Source organism: Prionailurus bengalensis, chromosome A1, assembly GCF_016509475.1.
Source record: "Prionailurus bengalensis isolate Pbe53 chromosome A1, Fcat_Pben_1.1_paternal_pri, whole genome shotgun sequence".
NCBI classification, from domain to species: Eukaryota; Metazoa; Chordata; class Mammalia; order Carnivora; family Felidae; genus Prionailurus; species Prionailurus bengalensis.
Window position 1 is genome coordinate 105,605,872 of NC_057343.1, and position 14,419 is coordinate 105,620,290.

Genomic DNA, 14,419 nt, shown 5'->3' on the forward strand with positions numbered 1-14,419 from the left:
GATTCTAAAAGCAAAGTTATTGCTGTCAAGCAGCTCATAAGCAAACAGGGACTGTAGACATGTACAACCAACAAAGATGCAATGTGAAATGTTTTATGATGGAAGTAAACTTTGATCACATCCTTAAAAAATGAGGCATACCTATTAGCAGAAGATGGAAAGAGAAAAAAAGCATTTCAGGTAGAGGGACTGATAGAAGCAAAGGCAGATGGTTTCTAGAGGGGGCTGATCTATGCAGCTGATGGCTAGGGATTATGAAGGAAGATTCGGGAAGAGCAAAGGATCTAGAAAGTGAGGGTAAATTTAATTTTTAAGATTTTATCATTCAGGCAGTGGAGAATCATAGATTTTTTAAGCTTATTTACTTATTTTGAGAGAGAGAGAGAGAGAGAAGGAGGGAGGGAGGGAGAGAGGGGATGGACATGAGTTGGGGAGGGGCAGAGAGAGAGGGAGAGAGAATCCCAAGCAGGCTCCATGCTGCCAGCACAAAGCCTGACCCAGGCTGGATCTCACCAACTGTGACAATATGACCTGAGCCAAAATCACAAGTCAGACCCTTAACTGACTGAACCACCCAGGTGCCCAAGAATGTTTCTAATATATATATATATATATATATATATATATATATATATATATATTTATAAAAGATAAGTTCTTCTTTGTAGCAAATGGAAATGGATTCTTACATGTGTGTGGTTGAGAGGCAGGTATTGAAATTTTCACACAATAACTCATGTGTAAGAAGAATAACTTTTTTTTTTTTTGAAAGAAGATTAACTTCTTAATATCTCTGTAGCTAGAATGAGTATAAGACATATTGTCCAAACTGGAACATTTTTGAGAATAAAAGGTGGGAACTTTTCATAATTATACCAGGACAGTAGTCCTAAACTGGGAGAGTCCTGGGCAAATTGAGAGGCAGGGCCACCCTATTTGTAACTAAAGGAAATTTTTCATTGATGGCAAACAAGCAAAAAAAATTTGGAAATTACAACTCAGGCTCATCTAAGTAAACTTCTTTTTGATTTAAAAGTCATCATCAGAGGACTATTTAGACAATTTCAAAGTTCAAGAGTAAGAGGTAACACTTACCTAGACAATGTTATGCCAGGTGCTGTTCACACCAGCACTCGACACGTTTTTTCTTCAAGCAAAAAACTATGAGGTAGGTATTAATATATTCTCATTTCATGGGTCAAGATATCCAGGCAGGGCTTAAGTGACATGCCCAGGGCTAGTTGTTGGCATAGCAGGTGCTGGAGCAAGGATTCAAATCCAGGTTGTCTACACCAAGAACTGTGTCTCAATCTATACCACATTGCCTTGCAGACTCTAAGTCATACCTTGCTTAACTCCTAAACTTGAATTCCAGAGCAACCATGCATAATCGTTCAGTACAAGCATTTCCCATGCAATGTTTGGATCAATACTTCTCCTTCCTAGGAAACTTCTCGATCCTGTTTGCCTGGCTGTGGGCCCCTGGTCCCTATGTGTTGGCTGGTAGCCTTGATGTATCTGCTAATGTGTCTTTTGTGTATGTGGACCTCGTGGAGCATTTTCTCAGCCCAGCCCATGGTATCTCTGACCAGGTTCAGTTCTGCCTTTATTCCTGGTCATGCTGCAGATGCCCGGAGTTCCAGCCTCTTCTCCTTCCTACCTCAAAATACAGGCTTTAGAGGCACCTGGGTGGCTCAGTCAGGTAAGCATCAGACTTTGGCTCAGGTCATGATCTCACAGTTCGTGGGTTTGTGCTTATGTTAGGCTCTGTGCTGACAGCTCAGAGCCTGGAGCCTGCATTGACTTTCTCTCTCTCTCTCTCTCTCTCTCTCTCTCTCTCTCTCTCTCTGCCCCTCCCCTGCTTGCACTCTTTCTGTCTCTCAAAAATAATAAATGATAAAAAAATAAAACCAAACTACATGCTTTAATATCCATATGAATATTATACATTTTATAGACTATTTTAAGAATATTTAAGCGTAGACTCTGTAGTGAGCTAAAAAACTTCAACTCGTGTGGGAAATAGTTCCGTTTGCCTGGGGGTGATAAAATCAAATTTCCACTCTAACATGGTATCTCTCATTATGGCTGAAAAATGAACTCTCTTATTTAAAAAAAAATTTTTTTTAACATTTATTTATTTTCAAGAGACAGAGACAGAGTGTGAGTTGGGGAGTGGCAGAGAGAGAGGGAGACACAGGATCCGAAGCAGCCTCCAGGCTCTGAGCTGTCAGTGCAGAGCTTGACATGGGACTGGAACCCACCAACAGTGAGATCATGAGCTGAGCTGAAGTCCGACGCTTAACCTACTGAGCCACCCAGGCGCCTCTGGACTTTATTTATGAGAGACTTCCCAGAAGGAAAAATCTTGGTGAGATCTGTTAGTAATAACTAAACAAACTAAGCAGATCTTTGCTCTGTCATTAGGCAGCAATTTTTTGTCAATGCCCCTCATTACCCTCTATCTAGGAACACATTTTATTACCACCCAAAAGCAGGCCTGCAGTTGGGGTAAAGAATTCTGGGTTTCAATTCCAGTTCTACACACAATTTTCAAAGTCTTCTAATATTAGAACAATAGTCTCACCTGCCACACATTCTTTTGAAGTTTCATTGGAAAGCGGAAAGCAAAACATAAAATGTTTTAAATGCAATTCAAGGTCATAATCTTACTCGGTTGATTCCTGTCTGTCATGGCCCATGTAGTGAGCTGAATAGTGGCCTCCCCAAGAGATATGTCTACTGGGAACTTGTGAATGGGAGCTTATTTGGGAATTGGGTGTAGACCCCTAAGGATATAGAGATGAGATCACTCTGGATTTAGGAGGGGCCCTCAGTGCAATGATAGGTATGCTTAAGGAAAGGCAGAGGGCGGTTTGAGACACAGAGACACTAGGGAGAAGGACATACAAAGGTAAGTAGAGATTGATGTTGCACTGGTACAAGTCAAGGAGCATCTGGATCCAGCAGAAGCTAGACACACATGGAAGGATTCTCTCCAGGAGCCTTTGGAGAATCCCTGCTGACCCTTGAGTTTGGACTTCTGGCCTCTATAACTGGAAGAGAAAAAACGTTTGTTGTTTATCTAACCAGTTGTGGTGATTTGTTGGGCAGTCCCAGGAAACTGGTAACAGCTCACATTCAATCCATTGGTAATCAACCTTCAAAATATACCTAGACCAAGTATCACCTCTTCCTGCCCAATTAGAGATACAGGCCAACTCACGTGCTATTATTGGCAACCCCGTGTTAGTCCTTGTGTCCCTACAATGACAGCAGAGAGTGATTTCACCCTGAAGTCAAATCTTCTGAGTCCTGTGCTCAAAACCTTCCACTCCTCATTTCTCTCATAATAGAACCCAAAAGTCTTTACAGGGCCTGCAAGCCTAGATATGATCTAGCCCTCCTATCTCTCTGACCTCATTTCTTACCCCCCCCCTCCCCCAGTCCCAGTTTCCTTGTTGTTCTGGAAAGGTGCTAAGCACCCTCTCTTAGAGCCTTTGTGTGCCCTTCCTTCCATCCAGACAACCACAGGCCTGCTTCCTTACAGGTCTCTGTTCAAACCTCCTCAGAGAAGCCTTGCTCATTCACCCTATCCAAAGTAACCAATTACTGTCTGTAACTTACTGGTTTATTGATTTTCTTCAAAGTGCTCATTACAGTGTATTTTCCTCTGTCTGCTGTGAAAATGAAGTGTCAGGACCTTGTCTGTCTTGTTCGTTCTATATTTCTAGCATTCATGTGCAGTACATTGCAGCCAGTAATGAATATTTGTTGAATGAATGAAGAAGCCAACAAACCTTATAGCTGTTAAGGGTTTCAGCCAAACAGGTTGGAGATAGTAACTACTTTCAGCCCCACCCTAAACAGCACTTTTGGAAGAGTAACCTGGATACCTACCTACACCCATTCTCTATGGGCAGGACAAGAGTCACCACCAAAAGGAACAACCCATTGTAGTGGCAAGGCATGATCTAAAGTTTGGGCATAGTTAAATACCATTAACTTTTTAGTGAGGCATGTTAGAGTGCTCATGACTGTCAAGTCCAAGAGATCTATTAATGTGAAATCTATAGGTTCCTAAAGGAATCTGGAAACAGCAAAAACAAATATTCATGTGTTTAACACGACACAGTTTAAGAAGTGCTTTCATACATCTCATTTGGACTGTTACCTGCCTGACTTAGAGATGACAGATGATACTATTCTCAGCTATGATACTATTCTCAGCTTACAGATGGAAATAGGGAGACGGGAAGAGGCTAAGCGACCTGTACAAGGACATAGCTGCACCACTGGCATTAGGGTAGTCTCAGCCCCAAACCCAGACTTGTGATTTCAAATCCCTTATTTTCCTCCATTGCACGCCATTCGCTTATTTATTTAAGGTACATTATGGAGCCCAAACTGTTTCAAGTATTGTTTTAAGTGAGGCACTTAAGGTTAAGAAGGTTGATGATCTTTGTCTTGGGTTTTTCAATTATAAAGAAAAAATGTACACGTACTGTGGTTGAGGAAAATGTAACAGTAGCTGCTACCTTTTACCCGCCCGCTCTCTCTTTCTCAGGATGCAAGCCACTGCTGTTATCTGGAAATCTTTGTAAATATGTAAGTCCCCCGTTTGTGAAGCGGGGTCCTGCTTGCAGGTGGGGGCTGGACTAGACGACCTTGGCTGGCTCATCTCCATCCCGTGGGCAGCCACGGCACAGGATAAAGGGAGCTACACCTGGTAACGAGAGTGCCGTTCTCAGGTGCGGGGATGTGGAGTGGAAAGCATGACCGTGCTACAGAAGAACGTTTCTGGGGGGAATGCGCCGAGACCGCGCCGGCAGCAGCACCTTAGGTCGGAGGTACTCAGACGGGTTAGACTAGCGTCCTCGGGCTGGGCGGGCGGGGGGCGGGGCGGGGCGAGGAGAGACCCGGCTCCCAGCGGACGGGGCGGGGCGACGCGCGGGGCGGGGCGACGCGCGGTCGACGTGGCAGCCGCAGGGGCGTGCGCCTCCGGTGGCCATCTTGGAGGCGGGGACGCGCGGCGCTGAGCTTCTGCCGGCGTCTTCGTGGTCTTCTCCGAGCTTTACTCTTAGCACCCCAAACTCCACGTCCCGCGCTTTTCAACTGCCACGCAGACGCTCTGTCGGGCCCCCCCAGGTGAGCGTCAGCCTGGCAGCGACGCGGGTGCTTGCGGGCGGCGGGATGGGATGCGGGCGCCTACGGGCGCAGTCCCTGCCGGGTGGGCGGGCCGGCCGGCGCCCGGAGATGGTTAGGGTCGCGTCGGAGCCCTGCTGTCGTGGAGTCCGGGCGTAAGCTGTGCGAGCGTGCTTCGCCAGGCCAGCAGTCCCTGCCGCGCTCAGCCCTGTGAGTGCGGGTTGTGGGTCTTGTGCCGGCCCTGCGCTCCGGGGTGCCGACCCAGACTGGCGCCCGTGGCCGTTTGGCTCCGCCTTCCGGAGCGCTGGATGTGGGAGCGGGACCGGCGGCAGGCGCCCGCTGACCTTAGGCCGGCCCAGCCCAGCCTGGAGACGTGGCAGAGCCTGCGGGGAGGCCGCTGCCTCCAGGAACAGGATTTCGGCAGCTTCGGCCTTCTCTCGGCTCTGGGGTGCACACCCCGGGCCCGCCCTTGGGAAGTAGCTTGTTTTCCCTAGGTTTCTCCAGTCGGGCCGAGCCCCTTTCCAGAGGGTGTTTGCTTTCTGCTGTCTCTTTGTTCCTCCCTGGAGCCAAGTCTTTAGGCAAGTTTGCAAGAAAGCTCCTCTTCTAGATTGGCCGAGTGATACATCCATTTCTGCATTTCAAAGTAGGTACTTTGAGAGGCACCGTGGACATTCCCGCCAAAGTGACACATTTTGGCATTCCAGCCTTTCTCCTGTAGGGCCATTATTTCATTCACTTAACGTTTGTGGAAATTTCTTTTGGCCTCACAACTGAGAATGCAAAGTCAAAACTCACATCCTGCTTTGGCACTGTTTTGTCTGTTACTGGAGACCATCTTTTGCCCTAGTAAAAGATCAATAATGGCTTTTAGTGCTTTTATCATCAAAGCTGCATTATTCCATTTCTTTTATTGTATTCTAATAAGTAGGCATTCACTTTTTAACAGAAAACTCTGATGGGAAGCAAATTGGAAGAGGAGGGTCTGGCCAAAGCCTGAGGGCTCAATTTTTCTAAGCCATTTTCATCACTTTCTTTAATGTTAATACATCAATAATACTTCTTACGCTGAGACTTCTGCACTAAAACCTTTATCAACTTTGACATTTCACTGTTGTCACGATAGCTTTTCTTTAGAAGGGTTCATGTTTATGCACACAGCATTTATCCAGTATTGTCATTAAGCTGTTTCTTAAATAGGGTATCTTTTAAAGACTGAAAAAAATTGACCTTTTGTTGCAGGTTATAGATTGTTTTCATTGCATAGGTCATTTTGCCAACACATTCGTTAGTGTTATGGATCAAGATTATCTTTAAACCTGACTTCCACCAGCCAGTGTAAGGATTTGGCAGCACCTGTAGGAGGAGACTGAATGACCAACAGAAAATGGGGAGATGAAAAGAGGTAGCTTTCGCAGGGAGTGATAAAGTCCCCAGAAGGCCATTTGTGTTCGAGGTTATTGCCCTTAGGTGTATGGGTACTGAATGAAAGGATTTTGCCTCCCTGATCCCCGTTCCTTCTTAATGACACAGATGTTTCCTGTAGGTTCACAACCATACTTTTTGAAAGTGTGTATTTCTGCCTCACCTTCTACTCATTGTGGTTGAAATTGCCTTCTAGCCCCACTCTGCATGGAAATCGCTGTCACTGTGTTCATACCTTAGTTTGGGCAAGCCATCGACTTTTTCAGACATCAGTCACTGTATTTGGCATTTCCACAGCATTTGATATTGCTGCCTGTTCCCACCTTGAAACTCTTCTTTAGCTTTTGGACCCTATGGTCTCCTGGTTTTCTTCTTTTTGGTCGTCTCCCTCTTCTCAGTAAGCTCATCTTCTTTCTGCCAGACTATTTTTCAAGGACTGATGGGGTCATCTCTTTTCATGGTATTCTCTTAGGTAACCTCATTCCAGAACATGACTTTAGAGGCTATCAGTAAACTGAAGACATCCCCACCCCCACTTACTTTGAAACCGCAGAGCAAGTCACATGTCTCTATTTGGGTGTTTCAAGGAGCTGAAACTCGACGTGTCCAGGGGACACTGCACAATGCCCCCTTCCCAAGAAAGAAGACGTCATACAAATACCTTGACCTCTTCCTGTATCCCTGTCTTCGTGAATGGTGTAGACATCTGTGCAGTTGTGCAAGTCATGCCTCTTCCTGCCACTGCCCCGTATCCAGTTCTTCAGTCGACCTACTCTCCTCTCTCTCCCGTATCATCACATGTGTCTAGGCCAGAGCTTCTCACCTTTGGCACTTTTGCTATTTGGGGCTGGATAATTCTTTCTTGTGAGGGCTGTCTTGTGCATTGTAGGATCTTTAGTGGTATCTCGAGCCTTGACCTACTAGATGATAGTAGTCCCTCTAGTTCTGACAACCACAAAGGTCTTCAGACGTTGGCAAATGACCGTGAGAGGCAGGATTATCCTCTTTTCTTCCTGCACGTGAGAGCCACTTGTCTAGAGTGTTACCAGTTTTATATGAACCACTTCTATCCTTCTCTCTGCATTTACTCTGTCCCGTGTCCCTGTCTGCATACTGTGGTCAAAGGAATGTTTTCATACTTAGGACACAAATACGAATTGGCAAAAGCTGGAATTAGCTTTAAATACATCCTTCAGCATACCAGTAGCTAAACTGTGGCACATCTATAAAATGGAATACTGTTCAGCAGTTAAAAAAACCTACCTAGTGATAGAGCCAACAACTTGGATGGATCTCCAGAGCATTATGCTGAGTAAAAAAAAAAAAAAAAAAAAAGGCTGATCTCAAAACGTATGCTGTATGATTCTATTTAGGTAACATTTCATGAAATGAGAAAATGATAGAGAACAGTCGGTTGCCACGGCTTATGGTTAGTGGGCGGATGCGACAAAGGAACACTCTGAGGGAGTTTCTTTAGGGTAATAGAACAGTTCTGTAACCTGATTGTGGTGTTGGTTACATGAGTCTTTGCAGATGATGAAACTTCATAGAACTACACACACAAACATACACACAGGTGAAAATGCAAATAAAGTCTGTAGTTACTAGTATTGAACCAATGTTAATTTTCTGGGTTTAATCACTGTACCGCAGTTAGGTAGGATGCTGTTGCTGGAGAAGCTGAGTGTAGGGTAGTCCAAGAACTCTGGTCTATTTTGCATCTTTCTTTGAATCCAATTAAAAAAAAAATTAAGGCTTATTTATTTTTGAGAGAGAGAGAGGGAGACACAGAATTCAAAGCAGATCCAGGCTCTGAGCTGTGACCACAGAGCCCACTGTGGGGCTCGAACCCACAAGCCTTGTGGTCATGACCTGAGCTGAAGTCGCCGATTAACCTCTGGAGCCACCCAGGTGCCTCTAAAACTTTTAAAAAGTTAAAACAGAAGACCGAGATTTCATCTCCAGCTTGAATGCTGTACGATGATTTTCTGTTCTTAAAAACCCCAACTCCTTGACGTGGTGTATAAGGTTCACCCCAGTGTGGGCTGTTGCCTGTGTCTCCAGTCTTCATTCTTCTTTTCTGTTCAGTGCACATGGATTTTCTTGAACTTGTCTTGTCCCCCGCCCTTACAGGGCTTGTTTACCTCCTTTATTTTCACTTTGTCTGGAATCTGCTCTCCTTAGTTCTTTTCCCTTGCTTAATTCTATATATCTTTCAGATCTCTGCTTATATGTGATTGTCTTTCCTCCCTTTGAACTCAGAATCATATTCCTCTCAAGACTGTGTTCTTACCCATGGAGCACATAATTCAGTTCATTGCACATGGGTGGTATTATTTTATTGTCTCTCCTACTAGACTGTATGTATCCTGTTTGTTTCTGCATACATTGTATGTCCACAGGCACCAGTACAGTGCTTGGCAAACAGTTGACTTTCACTGAATATTTGTTAAATGAATAGAAACATCAAAAGCAAATTCTGAAGTTTTATTTGGAAGTTTTGATTTTATATTTGAGACAAGCTTGGAAATTTGTCATTTTTAAGGAAGTTTTCCCATATTTTGTACTTCATTATTGTCTTAGGACCTGCTTTTTTTAAAAAAAAATTTTTTTTAAGTTTATTTATTTTTGAGAGACAGAGAGAGACAGAGTGTGAGCAGGGGAGGGGCAGAGAGAGAGAGAGAGAGAGAGAGAAAGAAAGACACAGAACCTGAAGAGGCTCCAGGCTCTGAGCTGTCAGCACAGAACCCGACGCGGGGCTCAAACTCACAAGCCGTGAGATCATGACCTGAGCCAAAGCCGGACAGCCTAACTGCCTGAGCCACCCAGGCGCCCCAGACCTGCTCTTTAGTTACTGTATAACATTTTTGCTGAAGTTAATGTTTCCAGTACGTGAAACATATCATTTCACAGTTACTAAAGATGACTTAAGATGTGAACTAGAGATACTGGGAATGGAGCACATTTCAGTTTTATTTTCATGTTAACAGAAATAGCCCACATAATACACTATGGGGAGAGAAGTAATGTTAAGAATATTTAATAATAGGAGCACCTGGGTGGCTCAGTCGGTTAAGTGTCCAACTCTCGATTTCAGCTCAGGTCGTGATCTCTGGGTAGTGGGAATGAGCCCTGTGTCAGGCTCCAGGCTAGGCGTGAGCCTGCTTAAGATTCTGTCCCCTCCCTCTCAAAAAATACTGAGTGATACTTAATGCTTAAAAAATTCATTTTTAATTTAAATGTAACAGTGACTGGAATCTAGATATAAGACTTACATACATTCATGTGATTACCGTATAATATTTATTACAATTTTATATCTTTACAGTAAACCATAACTGAAGAAAAATGATGGAAGAGAGCGGAATAGAGACCACCCCACCCGGGACTCCTCCTCCACATCCTGCAGGACCAGCCGCGGCTGCTGTGTCTTCAACCCCTCTTCCTTCAGGTACATGAAGCTGTCGAGTGTCTAGTGTGTCTGGAGGGCGGTGAAGACACTTAACTTTTCTCAGAGTCAATTAGAAGACTACATATTTACAACTCTTGTGATCTTTGCCAGGATGAAAGGAAGGAGCCTTTCTTATTTAAGCCCGCAGGTAGAAAACGTTATGTTTTGCTTTGGGTCAAGTTTTGTTCTTTGTATTTATACTGACTGTATTAAATCATCTTCTTATAAAAATATCCTAAGAAGCACGTATTGGTTTTGTCTCATGTTCTGTGGGTTTGATGATTAACTTTCTGGCCAAAATTTTTCAGCCAGTATGTAGGTTTTTTATGCTGAAGTTAGCAGTGGTGAAAAACAGCTCTATTTTATTAAAAATACATCCAAAATGAATGAAAACACAAAGATCTGCTTATGAATGGGACTGTAACTTAATTATATACGGCTGCCTCTTTTACTTAAGGGAGTTGAAAGTCATTTGCACTCAGTCATATTTGTTGTGTAATTCAAATTGTACATTTTAAATACTCAGTTATGGCTTGCTTGTTAATGTGTTAGATTTTGCAAGAAAAATGTGATAAGATACTTTGAAAATCAAGTGAAAACATTTTCAGTCTTCTGTTTTTTTTCCCCTCCCCACCTGTTTTTTTAGCTGCAACCGGTTCCTTTTCTTCTCCAAATGTGTCCTCCATACAAACCTTGCCGCCGCACGTGTATGCCACCCCCCAGCCGCCCCTTCCTCCCGTGAGGCCCTCTGCGCCCTTGGTGCCACCTTCACCCGTCCCTTCTGTCCCAGCGCTTGCTGCCTCCGTGCCACCTCCGGGTTCGCCAGCACCCGCTGCCGCCTTCACTAGCCCTCCTCTGTCCCACTTCCCTCCTCCATCTTCTGCCCCAAACACGCTCTTACCTGCACCCTCTTCTGGTCCTCCCACATCGGGGTTTTCTGTTGGGGCCGCTTATGACATTACAAGGGGACATGCGGGAAGAGCTCCCCAGACACCCCTGATGCCGTCGTTCTCTGCACCTCCCGTCACAGGTAATCCTCTCGTACTGATATTTGAATTAAATGGCTGTAGGTAATGTTTAAGTATGTGGTTGTTGTTTTTTAATAACTGTTCTATTGAGAAATAACTTACATACCATATAATTCACCCCTTTAAAATATACAATTCAGTGGTTGTCAGAGTTTTTACTGAGTTCTGCAACCATCGCCATCATCAGTTTTAGAACCTTTTAATCACACCGCCCCCCCCGCCCCCCCCGAAAAGAAGCCCCATTGCTCTTAGCAGTCACTCCTGACTTGCTCCCAACGTTCACAGCCCGAAGGAAGCATTCATCTGCCTTCTGTCTCTACGAATTTGCCTATTTTGGACATTTCATATAAATAGAATCATGCAGCGTGTGGCTTTTGTGACAGGATTCTTTCACTTAGCATATGTAGCATGTTTCTGTACTCTGTTTGTCGTATGGATATTCCTTCCACATTTTATTTCATCAGTTGATGAACTTTGTTTTGTTTCTACTTTTTGGTGTTATGCATACTGCTTTTATGAACATTGGTGTACAAGTTTTCATGAGGACATGTTTTCATGTCTCTTGGGTATATACCTAGGCACGGGATTGCTGGCTTTGAGAAAATGCTAGACTTTTCCAAAGCAGTTGTACCATTTCACTTTCGCCTCAGCACTGTCTCTGTATTACTTTTTTTTTTTTTAACTTTGTTGTTTCTTGCTGCATTATTTTTAGCTCCTTTCTTTAAGCTCTGGAATGTTCTCATGTTTTGACTTTTTTTTTTTCTTTAAAAAATTTTTTTTAATGTTTATTTATCTTTGAGAGAGACACAGAGCATGAGCGGGGAGGGACAGAGACAGAGGGAGACACAGAATCTGAAGCAGGCTCCAGGCTCCTAGCCACCAGCACAGAGCTGGACGTGGGGCTCTAACCCACGAACCATGAGATCATGACCTGAGCTGAAGTCGGATGCCCAACTAACTGAGCCACCCAGGTGCCCCATTGACATTTAAACTATCAAAATAAAGCTGTTGTTAACTTAGTAAATGCTAAAGTTAATATGTTGTAAAATGTACATGTTTAGTATATGAAGTGCAGTTTCTCCTACAGAGAAATACCAGGGTGAAATTCTAGAGTTTCTTAAAGCTTTACTTGAAAGGTTATATGGGCAGAATGGTTCAGGAAATAGTTTTATTTAGCCAGGTAAAAATTTAGAACCAAATAAAAGCTCATGTATACCTTAAGTTTGTGGTGTTGGGCCATTTTCCTTTTCTAAGTTGGTTATACCTACTTTTTTGTCTTCGCCGAATGGTTTTTGAAAACCAGTATCCAAACTTCAGCCTTGTCATCTTCTGCCTGTTACTTCTCCTTTTACAAAAAGAAGCTACTTTTTTGTGATTTTTATTACCAAGGTTTCTGCTTATCTACCTTTAAAAACAGAATTTTTAGTACAGTATAATACGTCCATGAATGTGTGAATTTTCTATTTTGAGTTCAAGTAGAGCACATGGAATATGTACTTATTGTCATACTCTTTTTTATGATAGGCTTGGGTGCTCACATCAATTAATTTTATGCATTAAAGGGATTGGAATTATAGCTGCCCACATCCAAGTGCTAAATAGGGCCAATAGGAAGTACTTTTTGATATACATTTGGTCCATTTTCGGGACACTTCATAAAAATGTCTACAGAAAGGGAAAGAAATTTGTTCTTTGGAATCTTGTTCCATTTGTATTTTATAAAGATTTAGGTGATTCTTGGAGTACATAACTCAATCCTGAAATGCCTGAGTATAGGGGTGCCTTGGTGGCTCAATTCGTTAAGCTTCGGACTTCGGCTCAGGTTATGATCTCGCGGTTTGTGAGTTCAAGCCCCACCTCAGTCTCCATGCTGACTGCAGAACCTGCTTCCCATCCTCTGTCCCCCTGCCCCCCTTCTGTCTCTGCCCCTCCCTGGCTCATTCTGTCTCTCTCAAAAATAAATAAACATTAAATTAAAAAAAAAAAAAAAAAGAAATGCCTGAGTATATATTCACATTATTGAAGCTGTTTTGAGCTACTCATCTCATACATCTTTTTACAGGAAATAGTTTATGAAATAAATTACACATATTAGAAATTTTTGCCATTTACTAGGTATTTTGCCGACTCCCATTACTCAGCAAGCCAGTTTGTCATCTCTGGCACAGGGACCTGGAACCACATCAGCCATTACTTTTCCAGAGGAACAAGAAGATCCCAGAGTTGGTAGAGGTCAGGATGAAGCATCTGCTGGTGGACTCTGGGGTTTTATTAAGGTAAGGGGTATTTAGTGTAAAAACTAGGCTGAACTTTTTAATTCTAAAATTATTAGATGGCCATTAGAATAATTTTTAAAGAACAAAATGATATAAGGAAAAGTAAAAATTCTTTTCAGTCTTATGACCAGTTTTTTATAGTTTCTCTCCATCTTTTTTATGTGCTTATCGGCGTAGATAGATCTTTTCTAAAATTAAAGTCAAAATGGGGTAGTGACACGTGGACACTATTTTGTGTCTCGTTTGTCCTTATGTAGCACATGTCAGGAACATCTTCCAAGCCATAAACATTCTTCAGAAATTTTCTTTATGGCTGCTTTGCCCTTCATGCCGTGGCATTTATTTCCCATATTTTGCTAATGGACTTGAGTATTCTCAATTGTAATTCTTATAATACAGCTGTGATGAGCATGCTTGTAGGCAGATCTTTGTGCTCATCTCTGTTTTGTTGAGGTTAATTTCTGATGAATGTCAGCGTGAACAGAGTGAATGTCTGACTGTCCCAGCATTTTTCATTTGTCAGCACTGATTATGAATTTGAAATACAACTTTTTCTGATTTGATAAACACAACACATACCTTGTTTTAATTTGCATTTCTTCGTTAACAGATTTGAACATTTTTTTCATGTGATTTTTTTTGCCATTCGTGTTTTTTTTTCTTAAGTCTCCAGTCCTTTTCTTTGCCCATTTTTGAATTGGGATGATTTTTCGTCTCTGAACAAAAATTCTTAAGAGCTCCTAATGTAGTAAGAATGTTTTATTATATGCCATCATATGTTGCAGTTTTCTCTATTTTTATCATACATTTAAATTATATTATCCTTTTTTGAGACAAAATCTAGATTTGCAGAAGTTCTTCATATCAGTGTTATGGGTTTTTTTTTTTTTTTTTTTAATGTTAAAAATGACCTTTTACCACCACAATATATCATGAATGTTTTTCTGTGATTTCTTCTAATTCTTTTATGGTTTCATTTTTTTTATACCCACCAGTTTTTTGTTGCTGATACTTTATTACATGAAGTAGAAGTCAAACTTAATTTTTTTCTGACCACTTACTCGACTCTGGCAACATCGTATCCCAGTGTTTTGATA

At 42.6% G+C, this 14,419-nt stretch overlaps 1 protein-coding gene across 4 annotated transcripts in view; it reads left to right on the top strand.

Moving 5' to 3' along the window:
* Positions 1 to 4,965: 4,965 nt before the first annotated feature.
* The window catches only part of PRRC1 (proline rich coiled-coil 1), a 36,510-nt gene continuing 27,056 nt past the window's right edge, over positions 4,966 to 14,419 (top strand). The window contains exons 1-4 of one of the 4 annotated variants that reach the window (XM_043586806.1): positions 4,966 to 5,148; positions 9,896 to 10,018; positions 10,665 to 11,048; positions 13,162 to 13,322. In XM_043586806.1, the coding sequence (XP_043442741.1) occupies positions 9,916 to 10,018; positions 10,665 to 11,048; positions 13,162 to 13,322 (648 nt within the window). In that variant the 5' untranslated portion in view covers positions 4,966 to 5,148; positions 9,896 to 9,915. Of the gene's footprint in view, positions 5,149 to 5,223; positions 5,789 to 9,891; positions 10,019 to 10,664; positions 11,049 to 13,161; positions 13,323 to 14,419 lie in introns of those variants that run through there. The other 3 variants (XM_043586796.1, XM_043586788.1, XM_043586778.1) reach the window with 3 other exon arrangements.